Here is a 26,994-nt window from a genome sequence, read left to right as displayed (position 1 = left end):
CGTCTGCCCATCCATACAGCCATTTAGCCGTGCGTTTCACCCATCCCCTGCCCACCGCTCACATGTCCACCCATCCCTTCGCCCACACACCCTGATATATCCATCTAGCCACCTTTGTTTGTTTGTTTTCGAGACAGGGTTTCTCTGTGTAACAGTTTTAATTGTCCTGGAACTAGCTCTTGTAGACGAGGCTGGCCTCGAACTCACAGAGATCTGCCTGTCTCTGCCTCCAGAGTGCTGGAAGTAAAGGCATGCGCCACCACCACCCAGACCCTTCTATCCACCTTTAATTATTAGCCATCCAGCAGTCCTTTAACTGTGCATTGACACATCCGTTAACAGTTCTATCCATGTATTCCTCTTTCCATCCCTCTTAAATCTCAATGCTCTGTGAGGTGAGCTAGTAGGTGTGGGTTGTAAGCGAGCTGGTGGAAGAGGCTGCTGACTGGGTGGTCCCCAGGGGGAGGAAAGCAACTTGCACTAGTCCTGCATCTGGTGGCTTTACCTAAGAAGCAGGGTTGGGAGCACCAAGGCCAGTCTGTGTTAGAGAGGCCCCCATGAGCAGGCAGGGCAGTCTGACTAGGAGATGAGACCAGGAGACTGCAGTGGCATTGAGCATTGATATGGCACTTGAATGCTTGTGGCCCAGGGGAGGCATGGCATGGGGGAGGCATGGCACGGTGGCTCAGGGGCTGCTGGGTGATGGGGCATGAGGGGTGCTGAGCAAGTTGACCCTAAAAAAGGTGGTGTGGAATAGGGAGAGCAGGAAGGGTAGGGGCAGGAGGCTCTTGAGATAAATGATGCCAAGTTAAGGTACAGGGAATTTTTAAAAGGGATATACACCTGCTGATCCACCAAACTCTCCATCCATCCATCCATCCATCCATCCATCCATCCACTCACCAGTCCCTTCTTCCAACCTACCCACACCGTCTTCTCCCACAATCTCTTCATGCACCGTCTACCCATCCCTTCGCCCATCCATCCATAAATAAGCAAGAGTTCATCAACCATTTGTTTTCTTTTCTTGACACTTTGGAGAACGTACAAGCAATTATAGGATAGTAGTAAGTCCTACTCTTGATATATTTTGTTTTTCAAAATGAAAATGGGGGGTTGTCTTTGGACCTCTGTTGGTCCAGCCATCAACCTTACGGAGAGCTGGACAAGCTGAAAATGGCCACCATTTAGAACTTCTTCTTGTCGTTGTTAACATTATTGTCAAGAGGGTCACTGTGACTTCAGTTTATAGATAAAGAACACCAAGAGGACATCCACCTGATGTCCTCACGCCTCCCCTGGGTGGACATCTGCCTGACATCCCCACCCTTCCCCTGGGTGGACATCCACCTGATGTTGTGTGTCATGTTCCCCCCCCTCACCTCCCCCTCTCTTCCAGCATGTGGGAGCTCTGAGGCCTCAGCATACCTGGATGAGCTGCGTTTGGCTGTGGCCTGGAACCGTGTGGACATTGCCCAAAGTGAACTTTTCCGCGGGGACATCCAATGGCGGGTGAGGCGTCAGGACCCAGGGACTGAAGACCCCGCAGCAGGGTGCACTTTCCTTCCTGGCTGATTTCCTGGACACCTGTCCAGTCTTCCCTCACTTGCCTGTTCATCGCTGTACCTCTGCCCCTGACTTGCTCTTTGTCTCCCTTTCTACCCACCCATATTCATCCATCATCCTAAATTTATCCCTCCACCCAGCCATCCTCCCATCAGGGACGTATTTCCCTCCCACTCCTGCCCGCAGACCGGCTCCTTTCATCTGCCCATCGCCCCGCCCATCCACTCGCTTCCTCATCCGTCTCTCACTCCTGCCCTTCCGGCTTCACTGTGGCACTGGGCCTCTGTCTGAGTTTGCCTGGCCGTCTGTATCGGCTCATCCTGTCCCATGCTTTCCCTCACACAGTCTTTCCACCTGGAGGCCTCTCTCATGGACGCTCTGCTGAATGACCGGCCTGAGTTTGTGCGCCTGCTCATCTCCCATGGCCTTAGCCTGGGCCACTTCCTGACGCCCCCGCGCCTGGCCCAGCTGTACAGTGCTGTGTCTCCTAACTCGCTCATCCGCAGTCTCCTGGACCAGGCAGCGCACAGTGGCGGCGGCAGAATTCCACCTATAAAAGATGGGGCCATCGAGTTCCACGTGGGGCAAGTTCTGAGGACGCTGTTGGGAGAAACGTGTGCGCCGAGGTACCCTGCCAGGAATACCCGAGACTCTCAGCTGGGCCAGGACTGCAGTGAGAGCGTAAGGACCATCGGCTGAGGGTGCACTGGGCAGGGCTTTGGAAAGATGGAGTAGTAAGATGGGGAGGGCCAGTGTCTGAGAGGGTACAGTAAACCCAGGGCTGTGGCCACGTTTAGCTTCTGTTTGCCTTCAGGCCCAACTACTTTTAAACTGCGCCTCTATGCCTATGGATGCCAACTTGGAACAAGCCCCCTGGAGTGACCTGCTTATCTGGGCTTTGTTGTTGAACAGAGCCCAGATGGCCATTTATTTCTGGGAGAAGGTAAATGCTGATCCTCATCTGGAATCCTCACCTTGGCCTCTGGAGGCTGACTGACCTCTGACCTCACCCAGACTGCATGCCTCTTTTGTTGTTTGTTTTGAGGCAGGGTCACCCTAATAGCCCAGGCTAGCCTTATTAACCAAGGTTGCTCTTGAACATGTGCACTATGCCTGGTTCATGTGGTGTTGAGACTTAAACCCAAAGCATAGTGCCTACCAGACAGGCAGCTTGCCAAGGGTACTGCCACCACCCTAGTTTTGTCTTGTTGAGACAGTCTTCCTGTGTAACCCAGGCTGGCCTGGACCTTGTGAGTCTCCTGCCTCAACCTCATGAATGCTACATGTGACATGCCCCCCAACTCTGAATTATTAAGAACAGTGATGACGTTATATACAACCATTGTCTACTCCCAGAACTTCCAGAATTGTCTGTCTTCCCAGACTCAACTCAGTACCCATGAAATTAGCGCTCCCAGGGCTCCCAGTCACCACTCAGCTATTTCGTATCCTGGGTATGATGCTAGTGACCCTGCTCATGGCAACGTGCAGTGTCTGTCTGAGTGAACCCTTAGCCTCTTTCTGTCTCTCCAGGGCTCCAACTCAGTGGCCTCTGCCCTGGGGGCATGTCTCCTGCTCCGAGTGATGGCTCGCCTAGAGTGGGAGGCTGAGGAGACTGCGCGGCGGAAGGACCTGGCAGCCAAGTTTGAGAGCATGAGCGTGGGTGTGTTGGGGAGGGGTATTATGGGCACGCATGGCACCCTCCACTCTCTCCTTCTGTTCTCACCGGTTCCCTTGTCCCCAGACCTCTTTGGAGAATGTTACCACAACAGTGAGGAACGAGCGTTCCGCCTGCTTCTTCGACGCTGTCCCCTGTGGGGAGAGGCCACCTGCCTTCAGCTTGCCATGCAGGCAGATGCCCGTTCATTCTTTGCCCAGGATGGGGTACAGGTGAGCATGTGACTCAGACAACCCTGAGCCCCACCCCTGGAATCCACTTGTCCCTAGAACAGTGGCTTGGCCAGGCGGTGGTGGTGCACTCTTTTAATCCCAGCACTCGGGAGGCAGAGGCAGGTGGATCTCTGTGAGTTCAAAGCCAGCCTGCTCTACAAGAGCTAGTTCCAGGACAGGCTCCAAAAAGCTACAGAGAAACCCTGTCTCGAAAAACAAAAACAAAAACAAACAAATAAACAAAAGAACGGTGGTTCTCAACCTGTGGGTTGCCACTTTCACAGGGGCTGCATATGAGATATTTACATTATGATTTATAACAGTGGCAGAATTAGTAACAGGAGATAACTTTGATGCTGGGGTCCTCGCACCAGGAGGAACTGTGTAAAGGGTCCAGTGTTAGGAGGGCTGAGAGCCACTGCCTTGGAAAACAGCGCCTCCGTCTCATGAGCTGTTTTTCCACAAGGAAACCCTACCTGCTACCACAGCAAGGCCTGTCTCTAACTTTTGCCCCCAGTAGTGTTGCTGCCAACAGGAAGTTCCGCTTCTCACACAGGAAGTCTTTGTTCCCTCTCCATCCAGAGGAAGTGCCACCAGCTCCCCAGGAAGTTCTTCCTACTTCACACTGTCTATAGCTCTCCTCGTCCAGCTATAGACAGAGATATGCTTTGGTTTAGGAAATCCCTCCCTGTGGAAGAGCACGCTCTCCAATCCTGACAGTCCAGCATTTTGAAAGCTACCAGTATCGGGAACTGAGATCTGAAGGGAGCTCAGAAATCCCGGCCTCAGTGAAGTTCAGTTCATGCAACAGAAAGTCGAGTTTATCCCAACAAGAGGCCATGCTGCCTTGCCTGCTGAGCTGGTTTCAGCTGGCATTTCAGGCGATTGCCCAGAGCCCTCTGCTTTCCGCCGTGGTGAACCTCATGGATTCCAGCTCTGCTGAATACTGTTTATGTTTGTTTGTGTTTGGCCAGTCTTGTGTATAAAGAGGAGAAAACACCAGCACTCACCCTCTGGGCTTAAATTTCCGGTCCATGGAAAGTGCTTGACACAATGTCTGCCCTATAATATCAATAAAAGTCGGCTGCGCTGGGCCTGGGGAAGGGGTTCACCAGTTAGGGCACTGCTGCTCTTACAGAGGACCCGAGTTTGATTCCTGCCACCCACATGGCTGTTCAGAGTCATCTGTAACCCCAGTTCTATGGGATCCGGTGCCTCTTCTTATCTATCTGGTCACCATGCCCATAATGTTAACCCCATAGTGTTAATCCCATAGTGTTAATCCCATAGTGTTAACCCCATAGTGTTAACCCCATAGTGTTAACCCCATAGTGATAATCCCATAGTGTTAACCCCATAGTGTTAATCCCATAGTGTTAAACCCATAGTGTTAACCCCATAGTGTTTTCCCCATAGTGTTAACCCTATAGTGTTAACTCCATAGTGATAATCCCATAGTGTTAACCCTATAGTGTTAACTCTATAGTGATAATCCTATAGTGTTAACCCCATAGTGTTAATCCCATAGTGTTAAACCTGCAGGACAAGAATAAGACCACTACCACAGTTTTTGAGCCAAATTTGAAGCATTTTTGTTTTATAACAAAACGTAACTTCAGCCATCACAATAGTACACAGACATGCATGCAGTGAGCCACACCACACACCCATGTGCATTAAAAGAAAAGTTGGCTGGTCGGAGGTGGTGGTACACACCTTTAATCCCAGCACTCAGGAGGCAGAGGCAGACGGATCTGTGAGTCTGAGGCAAGCTTGCTGTTCCATTCTGCTGGTCAGCGCTGAGGAGGTTGCCTTTGACCACCATCCCCAAACTCTAACCGCTGAGACCCTGTGCAGAAGCTTGCTCGTCTTGGGTTGGGTGTGGTGTGGAGATTCACGCGCACACGCCCCTGCCCTCCACAGTCTGTGTGGAGATTCACGCGCACACTCTCTCGGGTTGGGTGCGGTGTGGAGACTCACGCGCACACGTCCCCACTCTCCACAGTCTCTGCTGACACAGAAGTGGTGGGGGGAGATGGACAGCACCACCCCTATCTGGGCCCTGCTTCTCGCTTTCTTCTGCCCTCCTCTGATCTGCACCCGTCTCATTCCCTTCAGGTGAGTCCCCTGGGGTCTGGAGCTCGGCAGCCCTTCCTGTTCATTGCCCTCTGGCTTGGCCATCTAGAGGGTCTCTTTCCTGGAAACGGTGTCTGGAGGGAATGTTCTGGAAGATGAGGGCTGTTGGGCTTTTTCTCTATAGGCAATTTCTTTAGTGTTTAGGCTCTGCAGGAGGGCAACTCAGCTCTCTACACTGTGGTAAAATAAGTTTGGGTCTTTCTCAAGGACCTCTTTATTTCTCACTCTGTTCCTGTCCCCCACCCCGATGGCAGGAAGTCAGAGGAGGAGTCCACACAGAGGAACCCCGACTTCGACATAGATAGCAGCATCAATGGAGCGGGCCCTGTTGGGTGAGTGACACCCCAGCACCATGGGGCGAGGGTGCCACTGTGGGATTGTGTCGGCTTCCACTTCCCATCAGCACTGGAGCCAGGCCTGCAGAAGGAACTGGACTTCTGGGAGAGAGCAGCTTCAGTGAGCCAGTGGCTTCTAGAAGGCCACACTCAGGGACTGATTGAAATTTGGCCCTTGGGACCATTGCGGTAGCCCCTCAGGAAAAGGTGCTTACCACACAAGTCAAAGGCCATGCCAGACTCCCTGATGATGGAGAGAAATGGGTTTTTCTGATATTGGTTTTTTTGAGACGGGGTTTCTCTGTGTAGCCCTGTCTGTCCTGGAACTCCCTTTGTAGACCAGGCTGGCCTCAAACTCACAGAGATCCACCTGCCTCTGCTTCTCGTGTGCTGGGATTAAAGGCGTGCATCACCACTGCCCAACTCTCCATGAAGAGCAGACATTTGTCATGTCTGTATGTGTAGACTCAGTATGTGTAGGGTGAGTCTATGAAGAGCAGACATTTGTGATGTTGTGTGTGTAGACTCAGTATGTGTAGGGTGGGTCCATGAAGAGCAGATATTTGTGATGTTGTGTGTGTAGACTCAGTATGTGTAGGGTGGGTCCATGAAGAGCAGACATTTGTGATGTTGTGTGTGTAGACTCAGTATGTGTAGTGTGGGTCCATGAAGAGCAGACATTTGTGATGTTGTGTGTATAGACTCAGTATGTGTAGGGTGGGTCCATGAAGAGCAGACATTTGTGATGTTGTGTGTGTAGACTCAGTATGTGTAGGGTGGGTCCATGAAGAGCAGACATTTGTGATGCTGTGTGTGTAGACTCAGTATGTGTAGGGTGGGTCCATGAAGAGCAGACATTTGTGATGTTGTGTGTGTAGACTCAGTATGTGTAGGGTGGGTCCATGAAGAGCAGACATTTGTGATGTTGTGTGTAGACTCAGTATGTGTAGGGTGGGTCCATGAAGAGCAGACATTTGTGATGTTGTGTGTGTAGACTCAGTATGTGTAGGGTGGGTCCATGAAGAGCAGACATTTGTGATGTTGTGTGTGTAGACTCAGTATGTGTAGTGTGGGTCCATGAAGAGCAGACATTTGTGATGTTGTGTGTGTAGACTCAGTATGTGTAGGGTGGGTCCATGAAGAGCAGACATTTGTGATGTTGTGTGTAGACTCAGTATGTGTAGGGTGATGTCTAGCCTACCAAGGCCCTGAGCCAAACAAACAACACAAAACCTCCAGGAAAACAAAACGAAACAGCAAGGGGTAGCTAGGGAAATACGTTGTACGAGCGTGAGGACCAGAGTTCAGATTTCCAGGCTTGCAATGAGCATCTGGGTGTGGCAATGCCTGCGTGCACTGGTTCCGGGAGGCAGGGACGCAAGAGTGCCTGGGTTCTGCCAGCCAGGCTGCGTGGCCAAACCATCGAGCCGTGTGATAAATATAAGACATCAGACATTGACCTCTGATCTCCCCATATCCGGGTTCTTAGTCTGGATAATAAAATAATTTAGAAATGGACTGGGAGGACGGAGAGAGGAAGCAAATCCTTTTGCCATGGAGGTTGGCAAGCAGCAAGTGGCAGGGTGGAAAGGTGGAAGGGGTGAGGGTGCTTCAGAGAGCGAGTGAGAAGATGGCAGATCATCAGGGAAACATTGTAGCCAAACAAACAGCTCCGGAAAAGAAAAGTGTCTTTCTGAGTTAGGAGTCAGGAAATGGGGCCAGGTGCTTGTGGAGAATTAGGAGTGCTGGTTCTGCAGGTGACTCAGACGCCCTGGGGCAGGGAGGACTCCAAGACCAGAGACTGGTGGACTGTGCTGCATTAACTCTTTAAACGCTTTAAAAGATTTTATTTTGGTTTTAATTATGTGTCTATGGATTTTTGTGTTGTGGGCTCTGTGCATGTGAATGCAGTTGCCTTCTGAGACCAGAAGAGGGCGTTGGATCCCCTGGAACTGGAGTTATACAGGGTTTTAAGCTGCCATGTGGGTGCTGGGAATTTTCAACACAAACACAGACACATACACCCACACATGCATGCATGCATGCAAGCGCACACACACATGCATGCACAGGCACGCACATACACACAACTCCCCACACTGTTACCTCAAATGGAATAAGAGATAACTTATTCTAGAACCAGATATGAATGACCAAAGCTTGGGAATAAAAAGTTTCTGCGTCCCCAATAAGATCTCTGCCGACGCAATAATCCGAATCAGACCAAATGAAACTGAATTAGAAAAAGCCCAGGTTTGATGGATATCAGCACTCCTGGGTGACCTTCCAGCCCCAAGAGGAAACAGAGAAGACCAGAAAACCATGTGTTTGTTCTCTGGGTTGCTGTTTAAATACCCTGTGGGAGTGGTTTTGAGCCTCTCTGGGGAGGGGTCACTGTTTGGTGGACTTTCTAGGAAGGTAGAGTTTGGACTGAGGCAACTTCCAGGGCAGAGGGCTTGGGATGGACCTTCCACCCAAACATTCTAGACTCTTTGGATAAATGGATGGTAGGGGCTGGGGTGAAGCCTTAACCCAAACAGGCAACACTGAACTAAGTTACTTCTATGTTCCAACGCGAAAACAGTTTTTTTTTTTTTTCATTTTTTCCAGTTTATTTATTTTTTATTAAAAATTGCCATCTCCTCCCCTCCTCCTCCCCCTTCCCTCCCCTCCCCTCCACCCACACCCCCACTCCCTCCCTCTTGAGGCCAAACAGCCATCAGGGTTCTCTACACTATGTTGAGTCCAAGGTCCTCCCAACTCCCCCCAGGTCCAGGAAGGTGAGCAACCAAACTGACAAGGCTCACACAGAGCCCGTCCATGTCGTAGAGACCAAGCCCATCGCCATTGTCCTTGGCTCCTCGGTCAGCCTCCACCATCAGCCACCCTCAGAGAGTCCGATTGGTCGCATGTTCCATCAGTCCCATTCCAAGTGGACTTGGTGGTCTCCCATTAGTTCTGTCCTGCCGTCTCAGTGGGTGAACGCATCCCTCATGGTTCTGACTTTCTTTCTCATGATCTCTCTCCATCCGCTCCTCATCAGAACTTTGGGAGCTCAGTCCGGTGCTCCAATGTGGGGCTCTGTCTCTATCTCCATCCATCGCCAGGTGAAGGTTAAGGCTCACAGTGAGCCCGTCCATGCTGTAGAGTTCACATTCATTGCCGTTGTCCTTGGTCTCTCAGTCCTCCTCCACCGTCAGCCACATTCAGAGAGCCCGGTTTGGTCCCCTGTTCCATCAGTTCCATTCCAACTGGACTTGGTGGTCTCCCGTTAGATCTGTCCCACCGTCTCAATGATTAAACACACTCCTCACGGTCCTGACTTCCTTGCTCATGATCTCCCTCCTTTTGCTCCTCATCGGGACCTTGAGAGCTCAGTCCGGTGCTCCTATGTGGGGCTCTGTCATTTTCTCCATCCAATGCCAGGTGAAGGTTCTATGGTGATATGCAAGATATTCATGAGTATGGCAATAGGATCTGGACATTTCTGGCACCCTCTCCTCAGCTGCCCAAGGACCTAGCTGGGGGCGTCTTCCTGGACACCCGGGAACCCCTCTAGAGTCAAGCCTCTGCCAGCCCTAGAATGGCTCCCTTAAGTAAGATACATAATTCCCTGTTCCCATATCCACCCTTCCTACATCCCAACCATCCCACTCCCCCAAAGCTCCTCCCATCCTCCACTTCACACTCCTCTCGCCCCATCCCCCTCCCCCCATCCCACCCCACCCCCATGTTCCCATTTTTTGTCCGGCAATCTTGTCTACCTCCAGCATCCAGGAGGATAACCACACGTTCTTCCTTGGGTTCACCTTCCCATATAGCCTCTCTAGGATTTTTACGAATTATAGGCTCGATGTCCTCCATCTATAGCTAGAACCCAATTATGAGTGAGTACATCCCATGTTCATCTTTTTGGGCCTGGGTTACCTCACTCAGGATGGTGTTTTCTATTTCCCTCCATTTGCATGCAAAATTCAAGATGTCATTGTTTTTTACCGCTGAGTAGTATTCTAGCATGTATATATTCCACACTTTCTTCAACCATTCTTCCACTGAAGGGCATGTAGGTTGTTTCCAGGTTCTGGCTATTACAAACAATGCTGCAATAAACATAGTTGAACAGATGCTTTTGTTGTATGATTGGGCATCTCTTGGGTAAATTCCCAAGAGTGGGATTGCTGGGTCCTGGGGTAGGTGGATCCCAAATTTCCTGAGAAACCTCCACACTGCTTTCCAAAGTGGCTGCACAAGTTTGCATTCCCACCAGCAATGGATGAGTGTACCCCTTACTCCACATCCTCTCCAGCAAAGGCTATCATTGGTGTTTTTGATTTTAGCCATTCTGACAGGTGTGAGATGGTATCTTAACGTTGTTTTGATTTGCATTTCCCTTATTGCTAAGGAGGTTGAGCATGCCCTTAAGTGTCTTTTGGCCATTCGAACTTCTTCTGTTGAGAATTCTCTGTTGAGTTCAGTGCCCCATTTTTTAATTGGGTTCATTAGCATTTTAAGGTCTAGTCTCTTGAGTTCCTTATATATTTTGGAGATCAGACCTTTGTCTGTTGTGGGGTTGGTGAAGATCTTTTCCCAGTCAGTAGGCTGCCTTTTTGTCTTAGTGACAGTGTCCTTTGCTTTACAGAAGCTGCTCAGCTTCAGGAGGTCCCATTTATTCAATGTTGCCCTTAATGTCTGTGCTGCTGGGGCTATACGTAGGAAGCAGTCTCCTGTGCCCAAATGTTGTAGAGTACTTCCCACTTTCTCCTCTAACAGGTTCAGTGTGTTCAGATTGATATTGAGGTCTTTAATCCATTTGGACTTGAGTTTTGTGCATGGTGATAGACACGGATCTACTTTCATTCTTCTACAGGTTGACATCCAGTTATGCCAGCACCATTGTTGAAGATGCTTTCTTTCTTCCATTGTGTGCTTTTAGCTCCTTTATCAAAAATCAGGTGTTCATAGGTTTGTGGGTTAAGATCTGGGTCTTCTATTCGATTCCATTGGTCGACTTCTCTATTTTATGCCAATACCAAGCTGTTTTCAATACTGTAGCTCTGTAATAGAGTTTGAAGTCAGGGATGGTAATGCCTCCAGAAGTTCCTTTATTGTATAAGATTGTTTTGGCTATCCTGGGTTTCTTGTTCTTCCATATAAAGTTGATTATTGTCCTCTCAAGATCTCTGAAGAATTTTGATGGGATCTTTAAGGGGATTGCATTAAATCTATAGATTGCCTTTGGTAGTATTGCCATTTTTACTATGTTGATCCTCCCAATCCAAGAGCAAGGGAGATCCTTCCATTTTCTGGTATCCTCTTCAATTTCTTTCTTCAAAGACTTAAAGTTCTTGTCAAATAGGTCTTTCACTTCCTTGGTTAGAGTTACCCCAAGATATTTTATGCTATTTGTGGCTATCGTGAAAGGTGAAGCTTCTCTGATTTCTTTCTCTGCTTCCTTATCCTTTGTATATAGGAGGGCGACTGATTTTTTGGAGTTGATCTTGTAACCTGCCACGATACTAAAGGAGTTTATCAGCTGTAGGAGTTCTTTGGTGGAGTTTTTCGGGTCGCTTATGTACACTATCATATCATCTGCAAATAATGAAAGTTTAACTTCTTCCTTTCCAATTCGAATCCCCTTGATCCCCTTGTTTTGTCTTATTGCTATTGCTAGAACTTCAGGTACTATATTGAAGAGATAAGGAGAGAGTGGACAGCTTTGTCGCGTTCCTGAATTTAGTGGGATGGCCTTGAGTTTCTCTCCATTTAATTTGATGTTAGCTGTCGGCTTGCTGTAAATAGCCTTTATTATATTTAGGAATGACCCCTGTATCCCTAATCTCTCCAAGACCTTTATCATAAAGGGGTGTTGGATTTTGTCAAATGCTTTTTCTGCATCTAATGAGATGATCATATGGTTTTTATCCTTCAGTTTATTTATATGATGGATTACATTGATAGATTTTCGTATGTTGAACCAGCCCTGCATCTCTGGGATGAAGCCTACTTGATCATAGTGGATAATTTTTCGAATGTGTTCTTGGATTCTGTTTGCCAGTATTTTATTGCGAATTTTTGCATCGATGTTCATGAGTGAGATTGGTCTGTAATTCTCTTTCTTGGTTAAGTCTTTGTGTGGTTTAGGTATCAGGGTAATTGTAGCTTCATAAAAGGAATTTGGCAATGACTGTTCTGTTTCTATATTATGAAATACCTTAAGGAGTATAGGTATTAGGTCTTCTTGGAAGTTCTGGTAGAATTCTGCATTGAACCCATCAGGTCCTGGGCTCTTTTTGGTAGGGAGGTTTCTGATAACAGTTTCCAATTCTTCGCGACTAACAGGACTATTTAGAGCATTTACCTGGTCCTGGTTTAACTTTGGTACATAGTACTTATCTAAAAAAGTGTCCATTTCTTTTGCATTTTCCAATTTTGTGGCATACAGGCTGTTGTAGTAAGATCTAATGATTCTTTGGATTTCCTCTGTGTCTGTGGTTATGTCCCCTTTTTCATTTCTGATCTTATTAATTTGTGTGTTCTCTCTCTGCCGTTTGATTAGTTTGGCTAGGAGTTTGTCAATCTTGTTGATTTTCTCCAAGAACCAGCTTTTTGTTTCATTGATTCTTTGGATTGTTTTCTGTGTTTCTATTTTGTTGATTTCTGCCCTCAGTTTGATAATTTCCAGTCTTCTACTCTTCCTAGGTGAGTCTGCTTCTTCCTTTTCTAAAGCTTTCAGGTGTGCTGTTAAGTCTCCAATGTGTGCTTTCTCCGTTTTTTTTAAGTGGGCACTTAGTGCTATGAATTTTCCTCTTAGCACTGCTTTCATAGTGTCCCATAAGTTTGAGTATGTTGTGTCTTTATTTTCATTAAATTCAAGAAAGACTTTAATTTCTTTCTTTATTTCTTCCTTGACCCAGCTGTGGTTCAGTAGTTGACTGTTCAGTTTCCATGAGTTTGTAGGCTTTCTGGGGGTAGCATTGTTGTTGAATTCTAATTTTAATCCATTTGTAACTGTGGAAGTTTGCTTTGTTACCGAGTATGTGGTCAATTTTCGAAAAGGTTCCATGAGCCGCAGAGAAGAAGGTATATTCTTTCCTGTTTGGGTGGAACGTTCTATAGATGTCTGTTAAGTCCATTTGGTTCATTACCTCTATTAAGTCTCTTAATTCTCTGTTAGGTTTCTGTCGAATTGACCTGTCCATTGGTGAAAGAGGAGTGTTGAAGTCTCCCACTATCAGTGTGTTTGGTTTGATGGCTCCCTTGAGTTCTAGTAATGTTTCTTTTATATAAGTGGGTGCTTTTGTATTAGGGGCATAGATATTCAGGATTGAGACTTCATTCTGATAGATTTTTCCTGTAATGAGTATAAAGTGTCCCTTTCCATCTCTTCTGATTGATTTTAGTTTGAAGTCAACTTTGTTAGAAATTAGTATGGCCACACCGGCTTGTTTCTTAGGTCCATTTGCTTGATAAACCTTTTCCCAACCCTTTACTCTGAGTAGATGTCTGTCTTTGTGGTTGAGGTGTGTTTCTTGTAAACAGCAGAATGTTGGATCCTGTTTTCGTATCCAATCTCTTAGCCTGTGCCTTTTTATAGGTGAATTGAGTCCATTGATATTAAGTGATATTAATGACCAGTGGGTGTTAACTCCGGTTGTCATTTTTTATTTGGTAGTAGAGATTGTGTGTTTCCTTTCTTTGCGATGTGCTGGTGAAGGGTCGCTAGATGTCTGAGTTATTTTGGGCAATGCTGGACTCCTTTGTTTGTGAATTTCCTTCTATTACTTTCTGTAAGGCTGGATTTGTGGCTATGTATTGTTTAAATTTGTTTTTATCCTGGAATATTTTGTTTTCTCCATTTATAGTGAATGAAAGCTTGACTGGGTATAGTAATCTGGGCTTGCATCCATGGTCTCTTAGTTTCTGCAAAACATCTATCCAGGACCTTCTGGCTTTCATGGTTTCCATAGAGAAGTCAGGTGTTAGTCTGATAGGTTTACCTTTATATGTTACTTGACCTTTTCCTTTGCAGCTCTTAATATCTGTTCTTTATTCTGTATGTTTTGTGTTTTGATTATAATATGGCGAGGGGATTTTTTTTTTTTGATCCAGTCTGTTTGGTGTTCTGTAAGCTTCTTGAACCTTAATAGGAATATCTTTTTTTAGGTTTGGGAAGTTTTCTTCTATAATTTTATTAAATATATTTTCTGAACCATTGAGCTGTATTTCTTCTCCTTCTTCTACGCCTATTATTCTTAGGTTTGGTCTTTTTATTGTGTCCCAGATTTCCTGAATGTTTTGTGATGAGAATTTGTTGGATTTGCTGTTTTCTTTGATCAGTGCGTTTATCTTCTCTATGGTATCTTCAGAATCTGAGATTCTTTCTTCTATCTCTTGTATTCTGTTGGTTATGCTTGTTTCTGTAATCTCTGTTCGTTTACATAGATTTTCCAAATCCAGTTGGCCCTCGGGTTGTGTTTTCTTCCTTGCCTCCATTTCAGTTTTCAAGTCTTGCACTGTTTCCATTATCTGTTTGATTGTTTTTTCTTGGTTTCCTAGGATATCGTTTACGGATTTACTCAATTCTTCAAACTTTTTGTTATTCTTCTCGTCCATTTCCTTAAGGGAGTTTTTCACCTCCTGTTTAAGGGACTCTATTACTTTCATAAAGTCAGTTTTTTCTACTTCTTCTTGATTAGTGTGTTCAAGTCCTCCTGTTATAAGTTCGCTGGGTTCTGGTGCTTTCACGTTGTTTTTTCAAATTGTTGGAGGAATTCTTGCATTGGCGCCTGCCCATTTGTTCCTCTGAATAATCCCCTTTGGGTCTTCTTTTAGAAGTTCAATTCACCCCAATGAATTAAATTCACTCACCCCAATGAATGATGGATCCTCTGGCAGACTGTCAGGTCTCCTTGCAGGCCAAACAGCTCACTGACAAAGGGCCTACCTTGCTGCAGGCAGTCTAATGAAGGAGGGGACCTCCCACCGGCCTGGGTGCACTCAATTCCAGGTCCCCAGCGCCCAAACAGGCTGAGCTGTGGGATTTTGTGGCCCCAAAGACGGGAGGATGAGGCGGGGAGGGGGTTCTGGGTGCAAGCTGGGAAGGGACAGGAAGAGAGAGGCAGTATCTGGGGAGAATAACCCCTGCAGGAAGAGCAGGAAGTGTGCGGGTGGGGGGGGTGGGGGGGGAGTGGGGGGGGAAGTTGTGGAATGTCGGTGGTCCCTCTCCGGGCAGCTGCCGCGGTTTGGGCACTCACTCACTCCTCACTCACCCCAAAGAATGATGGATCCTCTGGAAGACTGTCAGGTCCCCTTGCAGGCCAAGCAGCTCTCTCGCGAAAACAGTTTTGTGGAGTTTTTATAGTAGCAAAACAAAGAAATTCGTAAGTCAAGGCATTTTAAAAATACATGTTTCTACAAAGTGATTTCTAAGACAGCTATGGCTACACAGAAACCTGGTCTTCTAAAAATCCAAAACCCCAAAACACCCCCCCTACAAAAAAAATAGAACAAAATAATTAAAAAAAATTACACGAGCGGATGGGGCGGGCAGAAGGGCTCAGGTGCCATCTTACAACCCTCTTAGCTCTCTATTGGTAGAAAATAGGGCTTTATAATGTTAACACACTGCAACATTTGTATCTGTTTATTAGGATATGAGATCTGATAATGAAGACAAAGGGGTAAAGATAACCCAATAGAAATTAAGCTATTTGGAGGCCTTTAGTCCCAGCACTCGGGAGGCAGAGACAGGTGGATCTGTGAGTTCAAGACCAGCCTGGTCTACAGAGCGAGTTCCAGGACAGGCTCCAAAGCCACAGAGAAAAAGAAAGAAAGAAAGAAAGGAAGAAATTAGGCTATCTGATAGCACTATCCAGGCCCTGCATAGTCTCTGCTGTCTTTCTGCTTATGGGCCCCTGTAGATAGCATCTTCCCAGGAATGCTCAGGGCCAGAGCCAAACCTGGTCCTACAGAAGAGCAGCCAGCACTTCGGACTGCTGAGCCATCTCTGCAACCCCTTAAGTTTCTTCTAAGTCACATTTCCTTTTTAAAAATTTGTGCACGTGTGGCTTTGTTTGGGGGAGGGCATGGTGCACGCCACCGCATGTGTGGAGTTCAGAGGACAACCTGTAGAAGCCCGTTCTCTCCTTCTGCCTTGGGGATCAGTTTCGTGCGATGTAAGCCTGGTGGCAGGTGCTTTTCTTTGGAGTAGGTGACAATGCTGTGTGGTATTCTCAGTAGTTTAGAATGACCTAGCTCTACACAAAGGTCCCTATGCTCACAGATCACTAGGAAACCAAGAACGCTAAACACACAGGGTCTTCTTCCCAATGGAGGAAATACATACCGTTTATTTATTTTATGTTCATTGGTGTTTTACCTGCACGTATGTCTGTGATGTCTGTGTAAGGGTGCCGTGCCCCCTGGACCTGGAGTTCCAGACAGTTGTAAGCTGCCATGTGGGTGCTGGGAATTGAACCTGGGTCCTCTGGAAGAGCAGTTGGTGCTCTTAGCCGCTGAGCCATCTCTCCAGCCCGGTTCGAGTCCTTAAAAAAATTTTAATTTAGATTTATTCATGTTTGTTTTATGTGTATGGGTGTTCTGCTTGCCTGTGTGTCTGCACATTGTGTGTGTGCCCGGTGCCCACAGAATCAACTGGCAATGCAATTACGGACACTTGTGGGCTGCCATGTGAACCCTGCGAATCACATCCAGGGCTTCTGCAAGAGCAGCTGGGACTCCTAATCCCTGGGCCATCTCTGCAGCGCAGTTAGCTTAAATACACTGCTAGCTCTGGGCCATCTCTGCAGCGCAGTTAGCTTAAATACACTGCTAGCACAGAAATTCAATCCCCTTTCCTGCCACTTTCTTGTCCCCCCCTCCCCCAGCTGAGAACTCATCTCCTGACTTTATCTATACATCTGCACGTTCTAGAAACTTCCCTGTCACCGGGCGGTGGTGGTGCACGCCTTTAATCCCAGCACTCGGGAGGCAGAGGCAGACGGATCTCTGTGAGTTCAAGGCCAGCCTGGTCTACAAGAGCTAGTTCCAGGACAGGCTCCAAAGCCACAGAGAAACTCTGTCTTGAAAAACAAAACAAAAACAAAACAAAACAAAACAAAAAAAAACAACAACAAACTTCCCTGTGCGGAACTGACGCTGAAGGCTGTTTTCTCGCTGGCTTTACCCTCTTTGCATCCTCTAGCCTGGTTTCCTTCTGCTTGGTTTTTAAAGATGGGCTATTGCACTCAGTGTTTCCGTTCAGCTGTTGGTGGTGTTTGTTTTTGAGACACGGTTTCCCTATATAGTCCTGTCTGGCTTGGAACTGACTGGGTAGGCAGCGCTGGGGTAAAAGTTGGTAGACACCACGCCCGCTTATGCTCACTTTTTGTTTTTGTTTTTTTCTTTGCTATTTGTTTTTCTTTGGTGTTTGTTTTGTTTCTTCCCAAAGCTTAGGCTGGCATCAAACATATGGCAATCCTCCTGCCTCAGTCTCTAAAGTGTAAGGAGGCATGAGTCGCCACACCATCGTTCCTCCTTCCCTTCCTTCCTCAGGCCGGACTCAAACTCAGTCTCAAATATCTTGGGTTTGCCGGTGTCTTCAGGCACCCAGAGTGCGAAGTGGCACTGTGTGGAGGTGTCCAAGGTGGTGCAGCCGGTCCAGACTCAGGGGTGGCTGAAGCTTGCTTTCTTGCAGGCCTTCGGAGCCCTCCGCGAAGGTGGCCCTGGAGAGGCGACGGCGGCCAGGACGTGCCCTCTGCGGTGGCAGCTGCTCCAAGCGCTGGTCGCACTTCTGGGGCGCTCCGGTGACCGCCTTCCTGGGTAACGTGGTCAGTTACCTGCTGTTCCTGCTGCTGTTCGCGCACGTGTTGCTGGTGGATTTCCATCCCGCCGCGCCCGGTGTCTTCGAGCTGCTGCTGTACTTCTGGGCCTTCACGCTGCTGTGCGAGGAGCTGCGCCAGGGCTTGGGTGGCGGCTGGGGGAGCCTGGCCAGCGGCGGGCCTGGGCCCGGCAAAGCTCCCCTGCGCCACCGGCTGCACCTCTACCTCTCAGATGCCTGGAACCAGTGTGACCTGCTGGCACTCACCTGCTTCCTGCTAGGCGTTGGCTGCAGGTGAGTGAGCGCCCCCCTGGCTAGTGACTCAGTGGTAGGCGTGACCCAGTGGGAGAGCCCTGCCCAGAATCCCCAGGCTCAGTAGCCAAGGGCCTAGTTTATTCCTCTGGGTGATGGACAGCTACCTCCCCTTTACTGAAGCGGTCCTCAGCTGGCACACTCGGAGGTAGGCTCCTCCAGGCCACGTGAGGATGAAACAGAGTAACCTGGTATGAATGATTTATTCAAACAGAGAGGGAGATAAGCGAGGTTAGCAAACTAATATTTCTGTTTACCCCCGACTTTCTTCTGTGTAATTTGTGTGATATATCGTCTGAGAAGACAGGGCCAAGGCCCTGCTGCGTGCAGGAAAGCCAGTGTCAAGGGCATATTTGATACATTTTATTAAGCACCCTTTTTTCAAGATCTAAAAAAATCTTTGCATCTTGGGAAGGAGAAACATCCTCACCTCCAGCCTAAATGACAAATCTTCCTTTGAGCCAGTGCCCTCCAGGGGGACTCTTGGTTATTTCTATTTATTTATTTGTTTGTTTATTTGTTTTATTTATTTATTTATTTATTTATTTATTTATTTATTTATTATTTGGAGCCTGTCCTGGAACTAGCTCTTGTAGACCAGGCTGGCCTCAAACTCACAGAGATCCGCCTGCCTCTGCCTCCCAAGTGCTGGGATTAAAGGCGTGCGCCACCACTGCCAGTTCTATTTCTAATTTTTATTGATGCAAAAACTAAAAGTTTACATCCCTGGTGTAAAAGGAGTGTGTCAAAGGGCATGTGAATTGGTTATATTTCTGTCTAAATTGCTTCACCCATTTGCCTGCCTGCCGGCCAGAAGGAACCATGAGCGCCCCCATGAGGATACCCTAGGCAATGCCTGGCGCTTTGTATTGTGAAGGTGTCAATCAAATCAGATTTACAACCTTGTCAATCTGACTCCTGTAAAATTTCCATTTATGCACCTTTGACCACTCCATATTTTAGGGGCCCTCCTGCCCTTTTTTGAGACAGGGTCTCACTCTGTGGCCCAGGCTGGTATGAAACTCCCTGTAGAGACCAGATGAAACACACTAGCCCACTGAGCATGTGACTCTGGCAGGCCTTGCCCTTCTCCCCCATCCCCTCTGCTATGCTAGCCACCAAGGACTGCTCTCTCATTTGACCACTTCCTCCTCCTGCGTCTGGCTACCAAGGTCCAGCTAGCAAAATATTGAAGTCCAGCAATCAAAGCCCCCTTTGGTTTACCAATTAACATGCTCTATTAAAATTAAACACCTCATCCTAACACAGGGTTCCCTCTTTTACCTTTTATTATTATTTATTTATTTTTATTTTGTATCAGTCTGTATGAAGGCATCAGATGCCCTGGAACAAGAGTTACAGACACTTGTGAGCTGCCACGTGGGTGCTGGGAATTGAACTCTTAACCTCTGAGCCATCTCTCCAGCCCCTCCTCTTTTATCCTTATAAACCACCAGCTGCCCATATCCCACATCTGTCTGCTCTCAATCCTGAGAGTCCTTTGTCCTCTAGGACAAAGACCCTGCCCCCCTCCCTTGCTCCCTTCTCCTTCTGCCTCATCTTCTGCCTCCTGTCTTTGTCTCTAATTCCCTGCCCTTTCTCCCTCTGGGGCAAATAAATCTCCTTTGTGCTGAAAACTTGGTCTTGGGGGATTCTGAGCCAATACTGGAAACTCCCAAAGATCCTTCTGCCTCAGCCTCCACAGTGCTGGTGTGGGGCATTGCAAGCTCCTAACATGATTCTTGGGGCACCCTCCATCATTATCCTGAGACCAAAGAAAGGTGGCATGGTCAGAGGGTCCCTGCTTCTGCCCTGTGAGGCCTCAGCTTCATCCAAGGAGACCCCTGATCTATGCTGTGTGTGACTCCCTACGCCTCAGGCTGACCCCCGGGCTGCGTGACTTGGGCCGCACGGTCCTCTGCCTCGACTTCATGGTCTTCACACTGCGGCTGCTTCACATCTTCACAGTGAACAAGCAACTGGGACCCAAGATCGTCATCGTGAGCAAGATGGTGAGGTTGAGGAGGAGGGGCAGGCCTGGTGTGGAGAAGGCTGAGGTCAGGGCAGAAAGGTGGGCTGTGGGAAGGAGGCGCCATGGAGGGGGAGGGGTGGCTGGGGAGAGGTAGGACTTTTGAGCTGGTCAGAGCCAGGAAGAGGCTGGCTTTAGAGGATGATGAGGGTCTAAAGAAGGTAGCCAGGGAGCGGGGAAGGACAGGGTCATACTCAGCCCCATCTTCCTCTGTTTCCAGATGAAGGACGTATTCTTTTTCCTCTTCTTCCTCTGTGTATGGCTTGTGGCTTATGGGGTGGCCACAGAGGGGATCCTAAGGCCCCAGGACCGCAGCCTACCAAGTATCTTGCGGCGCGTCTTCTACCGTCCCTATCTGCAGATCTTTGGGCAGATTCCCCAGGAGGAAATGGATGGTAGGCAAGGGTTCTCCAGCTGAGTCTGTCCCTCAGTCTGTCTGTGTCTCTGTGTCCCAGTCCCTTCCCCCTTCTCTCCCCTCCCTGCCTCCTGCTCACTCTAGCTGTCCCCCCTGCAGTGGCCCTCATGAATCCAGGTAACTGCTCTGAGGAGCAGGGCTCCTGGGCTTACCCAGAAGGGCCTGTCTCAGGCTTCTGCGTGTCCCAGTATGCCAACTGGCTGGTGGTGTTGCTCCTCGTCGTCTTCCTGCTGGTGGCCAACATCCTGCTGCTCAATCTGCTCATCGCCATGTTCAGGTGCGCTGGCTTTCCCACCCAGCTCCTCCCAGCCTGAGCCTGCTCAGCATCCCATGTCCTGACTTTCACCCAGTGCTGGCCAACACCCAGTGCCTCCCTTGGACTTGCAGCTGTTTTTTTGGCATGTTTAGGCAGGGTCTCACCCTATGCCCAGGCTGGTCTTGGAATTTAGGGTAATCCTGCTCTGCTCCCCAAGATGCATGGGCCACCATGCACCAAATGCTTTTAATTTTGAAGTGCACTTTGTTCAATTATTCTTTTGTTGCTTGTAGTTTATTTTATTTATGTGTGTGAATATTTTGTCTGCATGCATGTGTGTGCAGCATGTGCATGCAGTACCTTCAGAGGCCAGAGGGGACATTGGATCCTTAGGAACTGGAGTTGCAGGCAGTTGTCAGCCACTGTGTAGATGTTGGGAGCCGAAGCTGGCTCCTCTGCAAGAGCAGCCAGTGCTCTGAACCCAGGCTGAGCCACCTCCCCAGCCTGAGTTTTGCTTTTTGTGGCTTATGCTCGTGCTGTCCCATTTGAGGGTCTGTTAGAAGTCCAGAGTCCAGAGATCTCTTCCAGGTTCTCGGCTAGAAGTTCGTTTTGGGTTTGAGCGCTGACTTGTGGCTCGCTGGCCCATCTGGAATTACTTTTGTTTGCAGTGTGAGGACAGGTTGAATTTTATTCTTTGTGTCCATTCAAGAGAGTTGATTAGAGACACTGATCTTAAGGTCCTTGTTAGAACCCCTGGATTCAGGTGGGTGTGGCCAAGCAAGCCTGTTGTCCCAGCACTTGGAAGGTAGACACAGGAGGATCAGGAGTTTAGGCTACATGAAACCCTATATCAAAAATCAAACAAGGGCTGGAGAGATGGCTCAGAAGATGGCTCTGGGTCCCTTAGAGAGGACGTGGGTTCCCAGCACTCACACGGCAGCTCACAACTGCCTGTAACTCCAGTTCCAGGGGAGCTGACATCCCCTCTGGCCTTTGCGAGCAGTGCACTGACATGTATGCAGGCAAAACACCTATACACATAAAAATAAATAAACCTTAAAAAAAAACAAGCCAAACTGGGTGTGATGATGCAAGCCTTTCATCTCAGCACTCAGGAGGTAGAGGCCAGCCGATCTCTGAGTTCAAGGTCAGTCTGATATACAAAGTGAGTTCCAGAACAGCCAGAGGTACAGAAAAACAAAAACAAAAAAAAAAAAAAAAAAAAAAATCAAACGTGAAACCAATATCGAGTAGCCATTGTATTATTTTGAAAACAACAAAGCCAGGATGGCAGGGTAGAGTTAGGGACAGCTTAGTCAGTCGGGCACTTGCCTAAGCTTGGTCCCAGAACACATGGAAAATTCCCAAGCATCCCAGTACTGGCGAGACAGAGACAAGAGGGTTTTGGAGGATTCTGCTCAGACAGGCTAGTCTAATCATTGAGCTCCTGGCCAGCGAGAGACCCTGCTTCAAAGGTATACAGCGTCCTGATGATGACATCCAGGTTATTCTTTGGGCTCCGCATGCACACAAATACGCATCTGTCCATATACACACGTTCCCACACATGCGTTGTGTAGACACTGTGCTGGAGAGATGGCTCAGGAGTTAAAAGCGCTTGCAGCTCACTCACGAGGACTGGAGACCCCAGCACCCTATAGGACAAATGGCGGAGCTCAGGGTCCAGGGGATCTCACACCCTTTTCTGATCTCCACGGGCACTTGCCTACAAAACCTTTATTTCTGTCATATGTGTATGAGTGTTTGCCTGCATGTATGTATGCACACCACCTGAGTGTAGTGCTGGCAAAGACCAGAAGAGGGCGCTGGATCTTTTGAAGTGAGACAATTGTGAGCTACCTGCAGAGTTCTGGGAATTGAAGCTGGGTCCTCAGCCAGAGCCAAGTGCGCTTAACTGCTGAGCCATTTCTGCAGCCCATGACTACTTTGTCTTGTCTTATGAGACCCAGTCCTATGATCAAGGTCTTTTATTGGCCTCCAGTGACCCTTGACCTCCGACCTCCACAGCTACACCTTCAGCAAAGTACAAGACAACAGCGACCTCTACTGGAAGGCACAACGCTACAGCCTCATCCGGGAATTCCACTCCAGGCCTGCGCTGGCCCCGCCCCTTATCATCATCTCTCACGTGCGCCTTCTCATCAGGTGGCTGCGCAGGTGTCATAGGACTAACTTGCCCGCCTCCCCAGTCGTCGAACACTTCCGTGAGAATGGAGCATGGTTTGCAAGGGGGCAGCACTCGGGAGGGGAAAGGGAAGAGAGACAGGTGGGTGAGGTGGTGGGGAGGGCACAGTCTGCACCCGTCTGGGGGTGGGGTCTGAAGAATTTGAAGGCTTTGGGGAGGGGGTGTGGCCCCCGGTAGGCCTGCCCATTGACTCCTGGACTTGGCCCTGCAGGTGTCTATCTCTCTAAGGAAGCAGAACGGAAGTTGCTGACTTGGGAGTCTGTGCACAAAGAGAACTTCTTATTGGCACAAGCTCGTGACAAGCGAGACAGTGACTCGGAGCGCCTGAAACGCACATCTCAGAAGTGAGATGCTCAGGATTCCCCGGGTGGGATGCTGATGCGCTTGCATCCTACTGGTGGCTTCTGCAGGTCGGCTGGACCCGGGCTCTGAGGGTCTCTTTTCCTAGGGTGGACACGGCACTGAAGCAGCTGGGACAGATTAGAGAGTATGAGCGGCGTCTGAAGGGGCTGGAGAAAGAGGTGAGGATTCGGGCATGGCAGAGGGAGAGGGGCAGGGATGGGACCGCCTGATTCCCTACACCTGCCTTGACATACCCCTTTCTTCCCAGGTCCAGCACTGTACTCGCGTCCTGAGTTGGGTGGCCGAGGCCCTGAGCAGCTCTGCCTTGCTACCTCCAGGGGGGCCGCCCCCTCCGAGCCCACCTGGGTCCAAAGGTCCGTCTGTGCCCTCCCGTTGTCCCTGGGTCCCTTGCTTGGTCTTCTGAAGGCCCTGTTGGTTCTCCTTGTGTGTGGGTCTGTGTAGTTGGTGTGAGCGTATGCACGTGGCGGCCTGGGGTGGATGTCTGACACCTTCATCCAACTCCCACCACCTGGTTCTTTTTTTTGTTTTTGTTTTTTTTGTTTGTTTGTTTGTTTTTCGAGACAAGGTTTCCCTGTAGTTTCTAGAGCCTGTCCTGGAGCTAGCTCTTGTAGACCAGGCTGGCCTCGAACTCAGAGATCCGCCTGCCTCTGCCTCCCGAGTGCTGGGATTAAAGGCGTGCGCCACCACCGCCCGGCCACCACCTGGTTCTTTGAGAGAGGATCTCTTCCTGGACCCAAAGTTCTCCAGTTGGCTGGGCCAACTGGCCAGTGAGCTCTGGGAGGCAGTCGGCATTTGCCCCACTCCCTTGACTCCTGAAGCGGGTGCTGTGTCCACCCCTAGCGTGCCTTTTTACGTTGGAGCTGTGTTTTCGCTTTGGATCTGTATCTCTTAGTGTGATAAAACACTCCAACCAAAAGTAACTTAGGAGATGAAGGGTTCATTTGGCGTCCACTACTAGGTGACAGTCTATCAGTGAGGGAGGCAGGGCAAGGACGGGAAGGTAGACGATGTCAGAGGTAATGCAGAGAGCTCACTCACAGCCAGAGACATGTACCAGAAACCGCAGGCTTGGCGGAGCTAGCTTCCTCCTCCAGTTAGGACGCCTCAGGAAATAGTACCGCCCACAGAGGGCGGGCCCTCCTACACCAATTAACAATCACGACAGTCCCACAGACACGCGCTGGGGACAGTTTGATCTAAGCAGTCCGCAGCGAAGCTCTTCCTCTCTAGCGAAAACTAAACAGGAGAGCCAACTGATCCGCTCCCAGCTGTGTTCTCTGCGCTGCTCTCCCGTGGCGCTGCTCTTCCCTGCTCACCACCTGCTGCCTTCTATCTCTTCTAGACTGAGTGTTCCTGGTGGATTCTCAGGTACTGGCGTCCATAGAGGCTTCATTTCCAGAGTTGGGCCCAGCCCGCCTCAATCTACACAACTGGTGGCCTTATCCTCACCATGAGCCCCTTGCTGGCGGGGGATTGCCGGCTCAACCTCAGAGTGTCACCATGGGAACCCCAGCAGGCCTGGCTCCTCCCAGGGGCAGCCCCACTCTGAGCTGGCAACGCTGGGCTCTGCCACAAGCAGAGGGGGCCAGAGGGTCCCGGGGTTACAGGGACCACAGACCCTATTTACAGCTTCCCCACAATGGGGAAAATAAAACCTTTTGACAGGAATCAGAGCGCATGCCTGACTCGGGGTGGACCTTGGGGTCGGTGACTGAGGTAAGCTGGGAATTTGGGTTCTTGATGGATTTTATTTTGCTCTATCTCAATGGCCTGGTGTCAGTCCCTCCTCCAGACCACTACACCTGCCAATGTGGCCCCAGCACCTCTGTACAGACCTCTGTTTTGGGGGCTCCCTTCAGATGACAGGAAGAGTCTGAGTTCCTGCTGCTTTCCCGTGGGAACAAGAGATTCAGTTCTGGAGAGGGGCAAGCGCTGCGCTCATCTGCTCTGGCAACATGCAAACATTTGATGCAGATTTGAGGAGATAAATGCATATGTGTCTTTAAAACGCCTAATTAGTGGAAAATTGCAGGCCACACTCAACGCGGGTGTTGAGGCAAATCCGCCTCATTACACATTGCAATTTAACTAAATAACCCATAACAGACTAAGTTGGTAATGGCAAGGCTGAACGGACAGCAATTATTAGTTAAATTAGTGAGAAAGCCACCAACAGCCAACACATCCAAAAACCAAAACTAAAACATCCTCCCAATTGGAGAGGTTCCAGCTCCCTGCCTCTCTGGGTGTGGAGTCATCTTGGAACATGGCCAAGTGTGCATTGGCGAGACTCCAGGGAAATGCCGAGTCAGTCCCACCAGCCCAAATAGTAACCATGGTGGCTGGCAGTAAGAAGGGGTCGTGCCAGCACTAGCTGACACGTCATTCTCTGTGCTGCTAGCGTTGCGCTGACTGCTTCATGGGTACAACTCTTCCCGTCAAGCAGCGAGAGCAGATCCATCTCCTTGGGTGCTAGGAATTTAGATTTTTTTTTAATTCCACTTATTAAAAAAAAAAAAGCCAGGTGGTGGTGGCACTGCCTTTAATCCTAGCACTCTGGAGGCAGAGGCAGAGGCAGAGGCAGGTGGATTTCTGTGGGTTCAAGGCCAGCCTGGTCTACTGGAGCAAGTTCCTGGACAGCCAGGACTGTTGCACAGAGAAACCCTGTCTCAAAACAACAACAACAAAAAATACACTTATTAGTTTATGTACGTGTGTGGATACATGTAGTCCCATGTATATGGGTGGACACATGCATGCCACAGTGTATGTATGGGTGAAGGTCAGAAGACAACTTGAGAGACTAATTTTTTTCCTTCCATGCGTCTCCCAGCTATCAGATTCAGGCTGCAGGAAGTGTCTTCTAGCTCAGGGGATAACAGAAGGAGCCCTCCCCAACTGAGCCACTCACCTAGTCCCCTCCGACCTCTAGGGTGCTTAGCTGAGTCCCCAGACCCTAGCATTTATCTCATAGGCAGAAATTTCACTCCAGAAGGCTAAATTTGAGTAGAAGTTCCTTTTGCAGGAATCCATTAGCTGGGCGTGGTGGCTCATGTCTTTAATCCCAGCACTCCAGAGGCACAGGCAGGTAGATCTTTGTGAGTTCAAGGCTAGAATGGACTACAGAGCAAGTTCCAGGACAGCCAGGGCTACACAGAAAAAACCCTGTCTTCAAACAAATAGAAAAGGAATCCTTAAACCAAACTCATCCCAGGAGTATAAGTTTTTTTTTTTTCTGGACCCCATGGAACCTTGATAACCATATCTGTTGGAGCCTTCAAGTCCAGCGGAGCCGCATGCGTGCTGCGAACAGGAGAACCCTGTCCCTGATCCTGCAGTCACTGCGTACAGCATGCATGCTGCGAGCAGGAGAACCCTGTCCCTGATCCTGCAGTCACGTCATGCAGCATGCATACTGTGAGCAGAAGAACCCTGTCCCTGATCCTACAGTCACGTCATGCAGCATGCATACTGTGAGCAGAAGAACCTGTCCCTGATCCTGCAGTCACTGTGTGCAGCATGCGTGCTGCAAGCATGAGAACCCTGTCCCTGATCCTGCAGTCACGTCATGCAGCATGCATACTGTGAGCAGAAGAACCCTGTCCCTGATCCGACAGTCACGTCATGCAGCATGCATACTGTGAGCAGGAGAACCCTGTCCCTGATCC

General features: G+C 49.0%; 1 protein-coding gene across 1 annotated transcript in view; it reads left to right on the top strand.

Moving 5' to 3' along the window:
• Positions 1-24,994, top strand: part of Trpm4 (transient receptor potential cation channel subfamily M member 4) — a 37,283-nt gene extending 12,289 nt beyond the window's left edge. The window contains exons 10-25 of the mRNA XM_038313773.1: positions 1,400-1,512; positions 1,912-2,247; positions 2,381-2,509; positions 3,100-3,229; positions 3,311-3,456; positions 5,462-5,574; positions 5,847-5,924; positions 17,623-18,039; positions 19,937-20,069; positions 20,307-20,481; positions 20,601-20,778; positions 22,786-22,982; positions 23,175-23,307; positions 23,412-23,484; positions 23,574-23,679; positions 24,669-24,994. Coding sequence (XP_038169701.1) covers positions 1,400-1,512; positions 1,912-2,247; positions 2,381-2,509; positions 3,100-3,229; positions 3,311-3,456; positions 5,462-5,574; positions 5,847-5,924; positions 17,623-18,039; positions 19,937-20,069; positions 20,307-20,481; positions 20,601-20,778; positions 22,786-22,982; positions 23,175-23,307; positions 23,412-23,484; positions 23,574-23,679; positions 24,669-24,673 — 2,462 coding nt within the window. The 3' untranslated portion in view covers positions 24,674-24,994. The remainder of the gene's footprint in view (positions 1-1,399; positions 1,513-1,911; positions 2,248-2,380; positions 2,510-3,099; positions 3,230-3,310; positions 3,457-5,461; positions 5,575-5,846; positions 5,925-17,622; positions 18,040-19,936; positions 20,070-20,306; positions 20,482-20,600; positions 20,779-22,785; positions 22,983-23,174; positions 23,308-23,411; positions 23,485-23,573; positions 23,680-24,668) is intronic.
• Positions 24,995-26,994: the final 2,000 nt, after the last annotated feature.

Source organism: Arvicola amphibius, chromosome 12, assembly GCF_903992535.2.
Source record: "Arvicola amphibius chromosome 12, mArvAmp1.2, whole genome shotgun sequence".
Lineage (NCBI taxonomy): Eukaryota > Metazoa > Chordata > Mammalia > Rodentia > Cricetidae > Arvicola > Arvicola amphibius.
The sequence above is the reverse complement of the archived record's forward strand: the minus strand, read 5'-3'. Positions and strand labels throughout refer to the sequence as shown.